Below are 17,712 nucleotides of genomic sequence, written 5' to 3'. Positions count from 1 at the left end.
TAAAAACAAATATAATATTTTACCATAGTAAAACTTATATATGTATTACAAAATTAATATTATATTTAAAATGAATATATATATTTTAACGAGCTTTTACATACAAATTAAAAATTTAAAAAAAAACACTTATATTCAACAGTACATAGTACAAAAAATATAGCCAAATCTGGCTATGCAAATCGCCAACACTGGCACACACTGCTGGGCACCTTGAATTTGCAATAAACCGTTAACGGTCATACTTAAACATTTCTACAAGGAAAAAAAGAAATTATTTTTTATTATTTTTGAAGATTTAGCTGCCTTAGCAGCCTTTAAATGGTATGTATCTATGAATTTTGTGTGTCCAGTTCCACCAAGTGTCCCGAGAGGGTATCAGTGGGTCAATGCTGATGATGTCAAGTCCCAGTGAGCTCTTCAGCTTGATTCGTGTGTCTCTCTCTCGCTGGGTGTCTCTATGTGTAGGTGACTAATGATGTCAACATATTTTCTAACTTTCAAGCCGCTAGCTTAGACGAAAAGGTGAACAAAGAGCCGTGAATTATTTATATAGGTAAGCCGCTAATATCAAATTTCCATTCCCATCCATCTCTCATTGCCGTCATTTTCGCTAGAAGAAAACCGGGGCAATGTCGGAGAAGAACATCAAAGTGGGCGCCCGAGTCGAACTGACCGGTAAGGATCTGTTCGGCACGGTCGCTTATGTGGGCATGACGAGCTTTGCCGTTGGCAAGTGGGTGGGCGTGGTACTAGATGAACCGAAGGGCAAGAATAGCGGATCTATTAAGGGTCAGCAATATTTCCAATGTGATGAAAATTGCGGAATGTTTGTGAGACCCACCCAGCTACGTGTATTGGTACCAGCTCCAGGATTAGCTGGTGGTAAATCATCCAGCGAGGATGTTAGTGGAACACTTGCTACACCCACGCCCATGGCCCAACCCACTAAGGCACGGCTGAGCGGATCACGCACTTCACTCTCATCCAGTCGCCAATCATTATTAGGCTCTAGGACACAATTGACCACATCATTAAACGAGAGAACCGGCTCCAGCACAAGCATAGCGACCCGCAAATCCTTAGTTCCCCAGAACAGTAAGGACAAGGAGACCTCATCGTCATCATCTCTGGCAGAGGGCGCAGCAACAGCAGCAGCAGCTGGTGGAAATGGAGGTAACGGTGGTTCTCACGCCTCTTCAAAGCGTGCTTCCTTTGTGGAGACTGGATTCCTTGAGATACTCAAGCCCCAGTTTACACCATCGCAGCCTATGCGTTCGCCCTCGTTCAGCAATCCAGGTCAATCCGGCGAGGACAAAGCCGCCCTTTTGGAGGCACAAAAAACCAGCGCCGAGTTGCAAACTCAGCTGGCCGATCTCACCGAAAAACTGGAAACATTGAAGCAACGCCGCCAAGAGGACAAGGAACGCTTGCGCGAATTTGACAAAATGAAAATACAATTTGAGCAATTGCAAGAGTTCCGTACAAAGATAATGGCGGCTCAAGCCTCACTCCAAAAAGAATTGCAACGTGCCAAACAAGAGACGAAAGATGCCATCGAGGCTAGAGAGCGTCATGCCCAGGAAATGGCTGAACTTTCCGACAACGTAGAGATGATCACTCTGGATAAGGAAATGGCTGAAGAAAAGGCGGATACCTTGCAATTGGAGCTAGAAGCCCTAAAGGAACGCAACGAGGAACTGCAAGTAGATTTAGATCTGTTGCGTTCCGAAATGCAAAATAAGGCGGAGACATCTATTGGCAACATTGCCACCGAGGGATCCGCTGGCATGTCCACCTATGAATTCAAGCAATTGGAACAGCAGAATATTCGTCTGAAGGAGACTTTGGTACGTCTGCGAGATCTTTCCGCCCATGATAAGCATGATATACAAAAGTTGAGCAAAGAATTGGATATGAAGCGTTCCGAAGTAGCCGAATTGGAGCGTACCAAAGAGAAATTGAGCGCTAAAATCGATGAACTGGAGGCCACAGTCGCCGACTTGCAGGTAAGAATGCGCATAACAATGAACGTCTCCTTTCTTGCCTTTATCGTTATAGAATCGTCACAATTCACTTTTTGCATGTAGCTGCCACAAATCTGAGCTTTTCTCACTTCACATTTTATATATGGGCTTAAATTTTAGTTAACTTGGCTGTGCGCTTTACTCTCTCTATTTCCTGCAATTTTCCCCACCAAATTTGTGTACAAAAAACATTTCTCTAAAATTTGCTTTGAAAGTCTAAAAAAACATTCAAATTTTTTATTTCATTTCTTTTTGCTGGCCTAAAAAAAACAAAAAAAAAGGAGGTAAATGCCAAAAGACCAAACATTTTCAACAACATTTCCCTTTTAAACCCCCACACTTAATTTACATACATCCAAAAAAAACAAAACAAAAACTGAAATTATTCTCATATTTTTGATTATTAAAATTTTAAACACGATTCAATTCCATTCAAAGGAACAAGTTGATGCCGCACTTGGAGCCGAAGAGATGGTCGAACAATTAGCTGAACAGAAAGTGGAATTGGAGGACAAAGTGAAATTGCTGGAAGAGGAAATCTCTCAATTGGAGGCCCTGGAAGAGGTGCACGAACAACTGGTGGAGAGTAATCATGAATTGGAATTGGATTTACGCGAAGAGCTTGAAATGGCCAATGCGGCCAAGAAGGATGTATTGCGTGATCGTGATGCAGCCATTGAGACTATATATGATCGCGATCAAACAATAACCAAATTCCGTGAATTGGTGCAAAAGTTAAATGAACAATTGTTGGAATTGCGTGAGCGTAGCTCAACCAATGAGCAAAAATCCCTTCAAGATCCGAGCCTCAAATTGGCAAGCGAAACAATTGATTATAAGCAAATGTTTGCCGAATCGAAGGCCTATACCAGAGCCATCGATGTGCAATTGCGTCAAATTGAGCTGAGCCAGGCCAATGAACATGTCCAAATGCTAACAGCCTTTATGCCTGAATCATTTATGAATCGCGGCGGTGATCATGATTCTATATTAGTTATACTCCTAATATCACGCATCGTTTTCAAATGCGGCATTGTTGTCTCCCAGACACGAGAACGTTTCCCGGCCGTTGAGGCGGTTACAAGGGAGGCTGTCACCCAGGGACACACTGTCCAGCAATATGCATTCAAATGTCGCCTCATGCACTATATACACAATTTGCAGTGTGCTCTACATCAGATCCTATATGGTTTGAATAGCTGCCAGCCAGATACACTATTGCGTGCAGGTAGTTCGCTACCCGAAATGATTGCCCAAGAGAAGATTGTTGATGGCATTATTGAATTGCTGAAATCCAATCAATTGGATGAGAATAGCACAACCGATAATATTGAGAAATGTGTGGCCTTCTTTAATGCCATGAATTCGGTTCTTTTGGCTGGCGAGCAGCTATTGAATGAGACACAAATGATACGAGATTGTGTAGCCTCTTTGAGTGCGGCATGTGAATCCATATTGAATGATACGGCCATTGCAAAGGTCATTATCGAAGAGGCTGGCAGCACAAGTGACTCTATGCTGCTCATTCAGTTCCTTAACGAGCATATGGAGAGCATTAAGCAGCAGGTGAAATTAATCAAACGTCGCCTACCCACAGATCAGCATGTGATTAAGGTGGGTCTCTCCCAGCACAAGGTCGATGCCATTCGTGTATTGGCCCAAAATATCAGTCGCATAATGTCGACCATGCATCAGGCCTCGAAACAATCTCTGGCTGCAATTGTCTCCAACATTGAGAGTGATAATGCAGCCGAGCACACTATACCTCAGGATAAATATTGGTCTCTATTATCAGCTGCTTGTGAACGTATTTATGAGCAGGACGATCGCGGTCCTACACACAATTTCAAAGCACTCCTCGCCCAGGCAAATTCGGACCTACAGCATATAGCCCAACATTTGCTGGACAAGGAATATGAGATTATATCGGCTGCAAATGCTCTGCAGCAGCAGCAACAGCAACAGGTACCCGGTGGACAGCAACAGCGTCCAAATTCATTGAGTACTCCCATCAATCAGAGGGCGCAGCTCATTAAAAAGCAATTGGAACAAAAGAACATTTTGGCTGCCACATTGGAGAATCGTGAAGCGGATATTAAGCAACTTAAATTGGCTGCCAAGATGAAACAGAATGAACTGAGTGAAATGCAAATACGCAAAGATTTGGCCGAAAAGAAATTGAGTGTCCTTCAGGGTGAATATGAACATGCTGTCGATAAATGGAAATTGCAATATGAGGAGACACGCCAGCAATTGCAATTGAAAGAAAAAGAATTTGAGGAGACAATGGATCATCTTCAAAGTGATATCGATGCATTGGAGAGTGAGAAAATCGATTTGAGGGATAAATTGAAATTGAATACAAGTTCAGGGAAAAATCAATCATCCGATTCGCATTCTTCGCATAATCTATCAACAACGGCCGCCCATTCCACTGGAGTGGGTGGTGGTGGCAGTGCCAATGTCAGTTACTCTGCACCAGCTGGAACCGCTCCCCTAGTGGCTGAGGAAGTTCAGCTCCTTAAGTGCGCCTTCAATCAGGAGCGTAACGAGAGATTGCGCCTACAAGCCCAAGATATGCGTGCTAAACTTCAACAATTCGAGCCCCTGCATGTACCACAGCCTCAGGATCAAAAGATAAATGCTTTGGAATCGGAACTAACCAAAATGAAGCACGCCTGGGTGTTATCCCTCCTACAAGTGCAGGCCAATGGCATCCAATCTGGCAATATCGATGCCATAGCCCTTCAGCGTCGTCATCAACCAGTGCCGGCCAAAGCGATGATCAGTTCGAAGGCTTCTCAACTGGCTTCCGACATCCTATCAGAATATTTGCATAGGAAACCGCATCGGGCGGCTCGTGGACAATTCGCGGCCTTCCCCACCGTCGATGTGAAGCGTGTGCTGCAGATATAAAGATTGAAAACCAGGGCAATAATTTAGTATAGCAAATCGCACAAAAATGTTTATGTTATGTTGCAAATGGCATCACAAATGCTTCTCTGGGCCCCGGAATCCCCCCTCCTCCCTTGCAGCAGCTAATATTTTGTCTCTAGCGCACCAAAACCAAGAAAAAATATTTAATTGTTCTTTGGAATATTGTGTTTGGTTTTTTGTATCTCTTGATATCTTTTTGATTTTTCTCTTCTTTTTTCGTTTTTCGTTTTTTTTTTTTTTTTTTTGTACAAAAGGAGTATATAAAAATATATTTATTGAAACCTATGTGTGAGTGTGCGTGTGCTCTCCGAGCAGACCTCCTCTGAAACCTAACTCAAGCGAACATTTTATAAAACAAAACAAAACAAAAAAGAAACTATAAAAAAAAAACTGGTATTATTTATGATGAATGAACGAACTAATGTGAAAGACACTGGAAGACATATTTATGTAACTAATAAAACAAACAAAACAAAAAAAAAAAAGAACTAATAAGGAACAGAAACAAATTAAATTTGCATACAAGTATAAAAATATATTTTGCGGATGTTGTATAATAAAAAATATATATATATAAATATAAAATAATATGTCTTTTTATTTTCAATGTAACATTATTATAATAATCATTAAAACTACAGAGAAAACTAATTTAATTATTCAACTGATACTGAAAGTAAACAGACATGACATTTAATATATATTTTCATGCATTTCAAGATCAAGATTATTGACTTATTCTAAAATTCATAGTCAAATCGTTTTCTAAAACTTCTAACCAATTGCCAAATTTATTGATTTCGCTAGTGATTGATTCTCTTAATCTAAATAATATAAAAAAAGAAGAATGTCCTTGATGAAAAAAAGATGCATTTTACCCATTTTCAGCCTGATTTCGATTTTAAAATACAAAGTGACTTTTTATGGTAATTAGCATACAAGGAATCCAAATCGGTGGTCAAAATAATTCTGCCTATTTTTTTTTTTTTTTGAGCAGAACTAAACTGTTTTATAGTTGATTTTCAAATTGCTTTGAAGTAATTTTTCTGAACGTATAACTCTCAGCATAACTCAGGATTGTCTCAAATGAGAGCTTAAGCCGGCATTAGATTCATAGATGCAATTCTGATCCTGATCTCATAAAGTATTTCAAATTTTAAAAAACTAGCACCTTTTTAATATTCTCAATAGGCTAAAAACAATCGAAAAAAAATGTTTTCAAACAAGAATGCTGCCTGAAATCTACAAAAAATCGCATTAATCAATCCATTTTTATTTTAAATATAATTTTTACATTACACAATCCGATCCAGTTTTACACGGATAGTCAAAATTTAAGGCATCCAAAATATTTTAAGTCCACTATAACAAAATATAAAGAAAATGTTGGTATGTAGGAAGTTAATTATTAATTTTGTTTCATTCATTTGTGGAATACTTTTCAAATTTTTTGTATTGAAAATTTGAGTGGGTGAATTTAGTATGCTAAATTGATCGAAAATTTGGTGATCAAAAACGAAAATATATTTTCTTATTTTTGAAATGTTTTTGTTTTCCAAAATGTAAAAAAGTTTTTGAGGCAAATAAACAAACCTGCGCTTCTTAAAACATAATAAATATACGGTTCTTTTTTCTCATCTGAAGTTTTATGATTTTAGTTAAATTTATAAATTTGATTCTTAGCAAAAATTTGTGAAAAATAGAGGGATTTATGTATTTCTACCCTCTATGAATATTGTAAAGCTATAGACATAAAACATCTCACATATGTATATGGTATTCTCTCTTAAAATTGAAATATTTGAGTGAATATATAGTTTTTTTTTTTAAAGAAAGTGATCGTACATTACGGATGTTTGTTCCCAAACTTAGTCTAGTTTTCTTGTGGGAACCAAATTCAAGCGTTTAACATAAGTTCCACATGTAACCCACATCTGATGTGTCTCTCTTAAGCTCTGCTCGTCTGCTCTCTGTGTCTCTCTTAAGTGTTAAAAGACCGTTTCCGTCCTCTTGCCCAACAGCAACAACAACAAACATAGAAAACTTCAATGCCGCCTGCAATTACAGCAACAACCACAAGACAACAACAAAAATGTAAAAAAAAGAAGGCAATGACAACAACAGCTGCAATGGCCAGAAACTATTACACTGTTCCGACCATAAACCATGATGGCCAAAATAACAGCAGCGCCCGACTAGTAAACTAACCCCGCCGCCCTTACCCGTCACCCCTTCATTAGTCGCTGCAACCGACCAAACGACCAACCGTCCAACCGACCGACCTACCATCTGCAAATGGAAAACAATTTTCATTATATCTTTTTTTTTCCACTGCCCTTTTGCGCTCGAATTGACCCTATTCTGGCCTTTGGTTAACTCTTCGTCTTCGTCTGTGCACTTCCTCTAAATGGAGTTGAGAGATTCTGGCTCCCAGAGTTTGGTCTTGCCGACCATAGAGTGTTTTACACACAATTGCTGTACTTTTATAGAGCTGCTTCTACAGAACATGGCGAATACTACCCAAACCCATTGCCCATTAACCATTAACCATTTCATTGTCAAATTCTCACGCCCAACTCACTAACCTTTTTACGGTAACTCTTTTTTTTTTTTTTGGGCAAGTGTATTTTGTAATACATATGTATGTATCACTCTCCATAGTGATACAGTTTCTGGGTTAAAAGCTACCAGAGCAACAGGCAAAGGCGTTGACTTTTGTTCTCTACTTCGCGGTCTGCTTGCAGTGACCATCACAAGAAGAATGACAAAAGTGACAGATCCTTCACTGCCATTGACACACATATCCAATAACCCAACCCAAGCCCAATCTCAGAACTCTAGTCATTGCGCAAAAAGGCGAAAAGCAACACTCATAAAAAGCTTTGTAATGATCTCCCCCCTCCCTCCCTCCATCTCCCCATAGAGTGCTTCTCGGATCTAAAACTCGGACTTGTGGCTGGTAGTTGACTCATGCCAAACGCTGCAAAAAAAAAAACAAAAAAACAACATAATTATTGTATTATAAAAAAATGTATTCATATGTATAGAGATGTGTATGAACAAAAAAGCGTTTTTCTGATAAAAATACGAAGTCTATATACTCTAAAAAATGGAACAGAGGGAATCATATAGGCTCTAGAGTTGGGAAAATAGGAAGAGTAACTAATATCAAGTAATATATAGCAAAATACTTGAGAATAAAAACAGAAATACGATTTCAGAAATCTGTTCACAGAAATATATTTAACCACTTATTTAAATATTCGAACAAATTTTGTGGTTTAATCAGTTCTGAGTAAAAAAAAGGAAAACTCAAAAAAAAATTTATTTTAAATTTTTCAAAATTCTTAAAAACTTTATCTTCGAATTTGTAATTTTATCAAATTGCAACCGATTTTTAAACGATTGGTAACTTATTTTAATGGTTTAATTTCAATTTTGAATATTCTTAAATAACTCAAAGTTTGTGGGTCTGTAAGTCTGTTAATGTTTTTCAAAATTCAGTTTTCTTATTAGAAAGTCATCTTTAAGTTTGTATTAAAACCTCATAAATTAAAATTTGGCCAATTTTTTGAAAGAATTATTTTAAAACGCCGCTGGGTCACATTTTAATAATATCAATAGTAAACATAATATTTTTAGGAACGCCAATTTTTGATATGTTCGATAAGCCGATTATAGCTTGTTAAAACATTGTTTCATTGATCAAATGTTAGATAGGGGATTTACAATTTATTTGACTGTTATAGTAGGATTCCATATTTGAATCCTCATCCTCTCCTACTTGCTAAACCCTTACAATATGCAGTATACTATGCATTTGATCTTGACGATTTGCTGGAATCTTATTTTTATAATGTTATTTACATAGTTGATGGACCTGGGCGTCCGGGGGTTTGTCCTGGGAAACAAATGGAATGACGATGGACTTCGTTTCAATAAGAACTCTAAGTCTTTCATTAATCGTTCTTGATCCCCTTCCTTATATTTTATGAAAATTTCATTCATTCTCAGATGTATAATTATATAGTTAATCGATTCTTTTAAGGGAATTTTGATGAATTCAATTTTGTTTTTTAATCTTCTTTTGGAAGATTGATCCCGAGCCTGCTTAAATGCAAGGTTTGACTTAAATTTCCAAAAGGTCGCAATCTAACATTTCTATCCATCTATCATGTAGGCTTGTATATACTGCGTTGTATATCTCGGATTCAGCCGGATCAGATCACTACATCATATAGCTCCCATACAAACGCCAAAGTCACGAACAGTGACTTTTCTCAATAACTTCGTTATTTTTTTTAGCTATTGTCGTGAAATTTAATATTGGTGGGTTTATTACACATACGACTAGCCAAATTTAATCAAGATCGGGTGACTATATCATATAGCTCCCATAGGAACGAAATTTCGAAAACAGTGGCTTTTGTAAATAACTTCGTTACTTTTAACGCGATTACTTTTAAATAAAACATTTGTTAGTTTAATATATCTGTTAATGACTGTTCCAAATTTGATCAAGATCGGGTGACTATATCATATAGCTCCCATAGGAACGATCGGTGACTTTTGTCAATAACTTCCTTATTTCCTATGCTAAGATTGTAGGCCGTTCTTTCGCAAACATTAGCCTTTTTAGATAAAACGTTTTTCCACTTTGATGGCTAAAGGCTAAGGAAAGAGTTACCAATAAAGTTGCAAGGGTATACAAACTTTGACGCGGTCGAAGTTAAACCCGGCCCTCTGGTTTTATTTTATAATCGCGAGAGTATCATTTGGCCATTGAGCACCGTAAAAGGGTGTTCTTTTAAAGAAGTCTCAAGGATCCAATATTATCCTTTATGATTCTTCTTATATTTTAAAAGACGTATTTTCAGATAAAAATTCTACCAATAATCAATATCAAAGAGTTTTCATAAAAAAATTAATACATTCTTACATATGTATGTGTACATATATCCCCTTAAAGAATCTATTGCATTATTTGGTGCACCTTCAGAATAACCTCTATTTCTATCTCCTTAAATTTTTTATCCTTGGCGCTCTAAATAATTTTTAAAGGGAGGTTTGAATTGTTAAGTAAAAACTTTTCTTGTAAACAATTTATAAAAGGACAAGACTCAAACTCGGAACTTCGCATAAAAATATTAGATACTAGATTTTGAGAAAAAAAATAATAGTGATAGAATAAAAACAGCGACAATTTATGTACATATACATGTGTATAAAATACATACACATAAACAGAATGATAAATTAACTAAGATAAAACAAAAAACAATAATAATTATAATTAAATAATAAATAATAATTAAAATACATATATTTTGGTTGTTTATAAAATCTAATTATTGTGCAAATTATGACTAACTTGCAAGTATGACCAAAGTAAATTCTTTTAATTATTCTTTTATTCAACGTTTAGTTTATTTTTATTGAGCAGAGATAAAATTGTAAGAAATACAAATATATTTTTGTATAAACAAAACTCATTATATAGTTTATAAACCCTCTCGCAGAAACCAAAAAATGTAACAATAATTAAACACAAAAAAGAAGAAAAAAAAAATACGCCAGTACAATGCAGAGCACAACAAAAACCAACAACAAAATGAGTAGAGAAACAAAAAAAGAAGGCAGAAACAGCAACACCGAAACCAGTTTAACTGAGGTGAACCCATAAGATTTGTATTAACTGCTGGCGGAACATTGAACAAGAGCGAGAGTATATTATAAACGAGATCTCAAGAACATATGTATGTAGGTACATACACTATAGCTTACACAAAGACCAAGAAGACCTGAGAAGAATCATCTGAAGAAGATGCCCTACAAATGTTCAAGAATGGATCGAGATTGAGAAAACCCAAGGCGATTAATCTTTAACGGAAGACCGGAAGTTTCACTCTTGAAACAGAAACCACCTCGGGTTAGTTACGCCTGGCTAGTTCAAATTGGTAAATGACCAAACAGTAGTCCGGCGCCAAAAACAAAAAATGGAGGAAAATGGAAAATGGAAGGCACATACGAGTATAACATAAACAAAAGACCACGCAACAACATGGATGGTGATGATGATGATGATGATGATAATGTTAATGATGATGATGATGACTAGGTTGATGGCTACCTAAGAACAATGGTTGCAAGAACCATCTTTATTTGGCCACTGTGCTGGGCACTTGAGGCGCTTATTGTGCATGTGCCTTGCCTTGCCATGCCATGCCAGCCATGCTTGTTGTTTGCCTGCCTAGCTCAAGGAGCCATAAGTGGATGTGGATACCACGCACTAGACCCCATCTCGTTCTGTCTTTCAGTTTTTGGGGTCTGTATACATCTTGTCGTGGTCTCTATTGTTATAGCCGTTCTTAGTTACTTCCCCCCTTTTTTGCCTCTTTGGCTAACCATCCATTGTTGTTGTTTTTGATGTTTGCTTAGCGTCGTATGTAAATTTTTCATTGAAATATATCTGTATGCACGTTGTGGCTTTGGAGGTCCAGGTCTGCTCCTCCTCGCCCCCCCTCTGTCCGACGCAATTTTTAGCCCCCTTTAACACTTGGCCATAGCCGAGCTCAGTTTCATTGTTGTTCATTTGGCCGACTGTGTTGGCCGCTTTCGTAAGTCAGTCTCAATGCAAACGACGGCTTAAGAGTAAAGACAAGAGGCATTCCACATTTATAGTGGAACAGATGTCACTTAAGAGAGCTAGAGAGAGAGTGAGAGTTGCTTTCCGTACAGGTGATGGGCTATACATGTTCGTAGTTTTCAAGTTTTTGTTATGGCTAAGTCTAGGGTTGTCACTATCCTTAATATATTTAAAGTTTTACCTCATTATATCAAAGTGAAATCATGATCAATTTCTCACTGTAAGTACTAAGCAAATTTAGTGTCTTATATGTGAAATATATAGCGAATTGGTACACGGTATCAAATTTACATACTCTCAACCTTACAAAGAAAGAGATGGAAGATACTTGGACAGCTTCGCTTAACTTGTCATTCAAATTGTCTAATTTGTCATTCGATTTCGATGAGCTCCATCAAAAGACCAATAAAATTACGCGAAAGTCGAGCAAATTAGCGTTATATATATATATATATATGGCTATATATCCCGCATTCAAGTTTATATTAAAGCCGCCAAATTTAGGGGACAGTCAGAAGAAAGCATTTTCAATTTCATAAAGTATTATATGTTTTTGATATTATAATCTTAATATAAATATTAACTTTAATTAAAGTCGGAAGAAAATACATATAAATTGCACCTTGGAGATGTCGCTAGGGGCGCTAAAGTGCTTATGTATTATAAGAATAACAGTAAGTTTCCATTTCATTACCATTGGAATACATCCAAGTGATATAGGATTTCATAGATCAATTTATTCTAAAAACGAACCAACAAGTTTATTTTCCAAATTCATTATCTTTTTCCTATAAAAGTACCTTGTGGATAGATAAATGTATGATTAATATATGTAAAGGGTTCTATAAGATTTTCATAGAATATCGCCAAATCGAATGTGTTGTAACTTTTATCTGCATTGCACATTCATATCGAACTAACCTTGTATTAGATAATAAGTAAGTAATTATTAACAGCATTTAGGCTCCCTTATCGTGTACACACACATATGTATGAGTATTTGTAATCTAATCAACTTTATTGTTTATACTTTGGCTTACTTGGCAACCCTAAAAACCACTTGAAACTCGCACTCTCTTTATTGTTTAGCACTCTCTTAAGAGTTTCACTACCACCCTCGCACCACTCTCTCTCTCTGTCTCTCTCTGTGTGTCACTCAACACAGTTAAGAGAACTTAACGTGGTTGGCAAGCTTTGTTTTCGTTTTGGTCGCTTGGTTACTCATTTGTTTTGCCAATTTTTGTAGTAGCATTGTATGGTGTGGCTCAGAGTTTCAGTTAATAGCGAACGTTCGTGTGTGTCAGAGCGCCCCAGCGGGCACAAAATCACAACTCTCAAAAAAATATCTCAAACACAACAATAACAATAACAAAAACAACACCAATAAAATACGTCAAAACAAAACGAAATATACGCGACTTTTGCCGTTCGAATCGGAAGTTCTGTTTCAGTTTCTGTTTTTTGTTTTGTGTTGCTGTTTCAGCTTTTAGCCGAGGTTTCTGCCATTAAACCATATGTAACATAAATCTATCTATAGATTATAAATATAGTTAAGACTCTCTAGTTAACTCTGTGCGAAAGTGGAAAGTATCTCAAAGATACTTTCCGGTTGTTTTTATTTTGTTTGTTTTATTCTTCTTCTGCATCATTGTTTTTTTTGTGATACTTTTTTTTTATTGTGGGTTTTGTTTTGCTTCTGTGTTTTTGGCACTATATTGTTGTTTTGTCAATAATCTCTCAGATATCGAGCTATATACATAAATGTATATAAAGCAAAAAAGTGACATACATAACGGAAATGCGCAACAACAGTTGTCTATATGTAACTTGTGTTGCTAGCCAAAAATATACAAAAAAAAAAAAACCAAACAACAACAAAAAACACCTTAAACGTAAATTAAATTCAAACAACTAGAGTTAATGCTGCTACTACCAAATGCAGCAGAGCGTGAAGTGCTTGCCAAATGGATTTTCTATATATATACTACCTACATATAACAAATAATACAACTAAGCCAAAAAAAACCAAATAAATTTGAATTTAGAAACTAAAGAAACAAAGCCAACAAACTACATACATATAACTTAAACCTTATACAATATGGAAAAGTCATAAGCACTTTGAGGTTTCTAGGCTATATACTATATATATGTAAAAACATATACCCCAACTTAAAGTTGAATCCATAAACTTTTGAAACTGCTTCATATATGTTTGTATGAAGAAATCTTTCTTCACTCTGGGATCGCTCGCTCTATTGACGTGAAAGTGTGGCGAAATGTGAAATAACCCTTAGAATGTCATCACTCATAAATCTTAAGCTACCTAGAAACATTATCTGTTTGGCCTAAACTTAAAACTAGCCAAAATAATGATTGAAGATCTTAAAAGCTAAAACAAATTGTACATCATAGAACAATTAATCATTAATTTTTTAATTGATTTTGCAATTTTTGCAGGTCAAAACAATTTAAACACTTGCCATTTTCGTATATTTCAATATATTTTGCACTCATTCTGTTGATGCTCTCATTTAACTTATGCTTTTAAGATCTTTCTATTTGAGTATTCATTTAACATTTAAATCTATTTAAATTTTGGAAAATCATCAAAACTAAATCATTATGCATAACCCATTAAGCTTTTGACTTGAAATAAAAACAACAACAAAATTCCATTTAAACGTATATTAACCCCTGTATTGCTTAACACACGGTAGTTATATGTCATCGCACACACACACACACAGTCTCCACTCCCCTCATCCATACAACACTCTGTATTTAGATACTTTTTGTTTTGTTGTGTTTCAAACCTTCAAACACTGCAAAACGTGCTCAACGTGACCAATACGCTCCTTATTTTGGTTAGTTTAAGCTCAGTTTACGTGCCAGCATTTCGACTCTTGTATTATATTACCCTAATACCCTTCATACAATTCTAATACAGTTCAAAACCAAAAAAAAAAAAAAAAACAAAAAAACATTTGTCGACGATCTGATCTGGGTGACGGAATCTTGCCACTACCCTAAACTGCATATTACTTACTCTACTCTACTCTACTCTACTCATACCGCATGAAAAGCTGCTTGTTTTGATATATTATGTGGAGGGCAGCAGCAATAATGGATATGGAACTATCATCACAATCATCATTATCAGCATTATCTACGTCGTTATCAACATCAATTTGGAACAACAACAATGCCAACAACAACAACAACAGCAACAATACCATCAACAACTACCAAAAGTGCAGCAAGAGCAACAACAACAACAACAATATCATTTAAAAACCTAAACTAACACCATAAAAAATTAAAAAATAATAATAATAATAATAATCAAAAAGCAAGAAAATCAAATTAAAAAAAAAAACGCCGCTAACAAAAGCCAAAAAGCAAAAACGAAAATATCTTAATATATTTATTACTTTTTTGTTTGTGTTATTATATTATGTGTGTGCTGTACATTTGTCGTTGATCGTTGTATCGTAATATACCCTTTCCACCAAAAAAAAACAAAATATCAAAAAAACCTAAACGAAAAAACACTTCAATCAAATCAATTGACCAATTCAACTTACCTACCTACCTATCTGGCCTATTACCCTTTCCTCTCCTGGCCAATCCATCGCACTCGCTCTCCCCCTATTTCTGTCTCACACACACACACACTATCTGTCCTGCTCTCTTGCTAACAACGATCATGCATAAACCAAAGCTAGCAAATGCTATAACTGCTGCCGGTATTGCCTCATCTATATCAAACAACAACAACAATAATAGCAAATCAAAACGCGCACGTCAATTTAGCGTTCAACCAGCAGCAACAACAATTGCAACAAGTGCAACAAGCAACAACGATTCAACATTGGCTTCTTTATCTTTATCCAATTCATCAACAACATCATCATCGCTAATTGGCGCTTCAATTGATTTAGAACAATACATCAGCGCCATGGAGGCCAGAAGACATGACAACGAACCGGATGTTTGGGCCCAACTTCAGCAAAAGGAATCCGACATATTGTTGGCAGCCGAATTGGGAAAAGCTCTACTTGAGAAAAATGAAGAACTAGTTAAACAGCAGGAAAAACTCATTGAGGATTATTCAACCAAAATTGAGGTGAGTCATTGATATCTAGACTTTGTATATGGAAAGTATAGAAATTATAAATTCTCTGAAATTTTTTGAAAAATATTCAAAATATATGAAAAAACTTTTAAGCAAATGGACCAGGGGCGTAACGAAGTATTTTGCCACCGAAACCATCAATCGAAAATGGAGTTTTAGATTCAAAACTTTGTCATTTTTCAAGCGATTCTTAAAATATGTAACATATCTGAGCATTATACTTTTTTCAATGGTGGTGCCAATTTTTAGAAAAATCGGACGATTATTTAATATACACATGTGCCTCCCATAAAAAAGGTCTGTCCAAAAGGTTCTTCAGCTAGATAACTTTTTTCTTTTTTTGTGTTCTCGATAACACTCCTAAGTCACGCATAATATATCAATTCTATTATTATCATTATCATTATCGGCTTATTGTTAGATAAAAATTACATCCATTCACTAGAATTGATCCCCCATTCTCCTTGTTCAGTTACATGTGAACTCTAAATCTGCTAGATTTCTTGAAAATTGGATGATTACATCATAAGGTTGTAATATAATTATATAATAAAGTTTCCTTAGTCAAAAGTGAATCTAAAACTACTTCTTTTTGTCTCCTTATATTATACAATATACAACTTAGAGTCTTCTCTAGAGACTTTAAACTGTGAATGAAGTCTTACATTGACTTAGGTGTACTTCATATAAACATGCAATATAAATGAATAATAAAAAAAAAACAAACACTCATATCAAATATTTAGTGGATGGATAGTTTGCATTGCATTTACTTTACCACTTGGCACTGTCGTATGAAAAATTGTGGGAATTTTTCTGTGAGTCATTTGGTGGATTTGCATTGATAATCAGGTATTGACGTGTGGTTTTTACTTAGGTATGACCTTTTTCATATATATATGTGTGTGTATGTAGACAGACCCACACATATTGGCCATATTCCCAGATGGACTGATGACTGACTACCTGTGAATTATTTAGTGCATATTGATTATTTTTTCCTTCTGTCAACTGCAATGCGTGTAAAGAGTTCGAGGGGGGAAAGAAGAAATATTAAATATTTAGACAAACAAATATAGAGAAGACTCATTTACTTAGTTTTTTTGAGGGGTTTTGCTCTTTCAATTGTGGTCAACGTAAGTGCTTTTTTGCCTGTCCATGTGTCATTTTAGACACACACGCGCAGTAAACTACTGAACTATATAGTATATGTACGTTCCCGTAAGTTTTATTGATTTTCTTATTCTTCTATTCAGTTATTTTGTTGGTTACTTTGCATTATATAGTTGCAATAGCTAATAGACTTTTGTACAGTTTTAAATTGTGAACAAGTGTGTGGCTATCAGCTGATAGCACTCAGAGAGCTACTAAGTGTGAGTGTGAGCTGTTAACAGCTCTAAAAGGCAATGTTGGGTACAAATGTCTGTTTCGTTGTCGACCTTGAACCGCCGCTTCACGTTGGCGGGTAGAGGGAAGGAAGAGAGTTTGACTTTTTCACCTGTTTACATAGACTGAAAATGACAATAGAAAAGAATTTCCGATAGATAATAGATAGACCCCGAAGTTAACTACGGTTCAAGGCATATTTATTGCCTAGCTCAAGTTCGTGGTCGTTCATTAGCATATTACTACATAGAAAGTCTCCTATTTCTCCAACTCACATCCGAAATGATAGTTAGGCTAATGTACTTTTGTTTTGACTGTCAGTCGTCGAACCGTAATAACCAAAAAAAAAAAAAAACAACATTGTTTTCTTATCAATTATATGTCTGTACATATACATATACTACTACTACCCACCACCGAGTAACCCACCTAGAGCACCTACCTTTAGCTTAATGACATACCAATCCATTGGCTGCAGTTGTTCGAGTTATTGCCAGTAGTAGGTAGGTAGACAGGTAGAGGAAACGATGGTATGGATAGTGTCAGTAACCCAAAGAGAGGACAAAATGAAACGTTGA

General features: G+C 36.0%; 2 protein-coding genes across 5 annotated transcripts in view; both read left to right on the top strand.

The window, feature by feature from the left end:
* Window positions 1–221: 221 nt before the first annotated feature.
* Window positions 222–5,134, top strand: LOC6645624 (dynactin subunit 1). Of its 2 annotated transcripts, none has more exons than XM_002068092.4 (4): window positions 222–324; window positions 506–556; window positions 621–2,009; window positions 2,466–5,134. In XM_002068092.4, the coding sequence occupies exons 3-4, from the start codon at window positions 633–635 to the stop codon at window positions 4,941–4,943; spliced, it is 3,855 nt and encodes a 1,284-aa protein (XP_002068128.1). In that variant the 5' UTR covers window positions 222–324; window positions 506–556; window positions 621–632; the 3' UTR covers window positions 4,944–5,134. The 2 variants fall into 2 exon arrangements, with proteins under 2 accessions (XP_002068128.1, XP_015033259.1); XM_015177773.3 differs by having other exon boundaries at window positions 618–2,009.
* A 7,766-nt stretch (window positions 5,135–12,900) lies between these two features.
* The window catches only part of LOC6645623 (bicaudal D-related protein homolog), a 28,800-nt gene continuing 23,988 nt past the window's right edge, over window positions 12,901–17,712 (top strand). Inside the window, exons 1-2 of one of the 3 annotated variants that reach the window (XM_023177263.2) lie at window positions 12,901–13,105; window positions 15,555–15,739. In XM_023177263.2, coding sequence (XP_023033031.1) covers window positions 15,572–15,739 — 168 coding nt within the window. In that variant the 5' untranslated portion in view covers window positions 12,901–13,105; window positions 15,555–15,571. Of the gene's footprint in view, window positions 13,127–15,046; window positions 15,740–17,712 lie in introns of those variants that run through there. The other 2 variants (XM_023177262.1, XM_023177261.2) reach the window with 2 other exon arrangements.

This window comes from Drosophila willistoni (assembly GCF_018902025.1).
Source record: "Drosophila willistoni isolate 14030-0811.24 chromosome XR unlocalized genomic scaffold, UCI_dwil_1.1 Seg143, whole genome shotgun sequence".
Classification (NCBI taxonomy): Eukaryota; Metazoa; Arthropoda; class Insecta; order Diptera; family Drosophilidae; genus Drosophila; species Drosophila willistoni.
The sequence above is the reverse complement of the archived record's forward strand: the minus strand, read 5'-3'. Positions and strand labels throughout refer to the sequence as shown.

Excerpts from the sequence above, each read along its gene's own strand:
- LOC6645624 (XM_002068092.4), top strand. The coding sequence starts at position 633 with ATGTCGGAGAAGAACATCAAAGTGGGCGCCCGAGTCGAACTGACCGGT. Across the intron at positions 2,010-2,465 it reads CCACAGTCGCCGACTTGCAG|GAACAAGTTGATGCCGCACT; the intron begins GTAAGAATGCGC and ends TTCCATTCAAAG.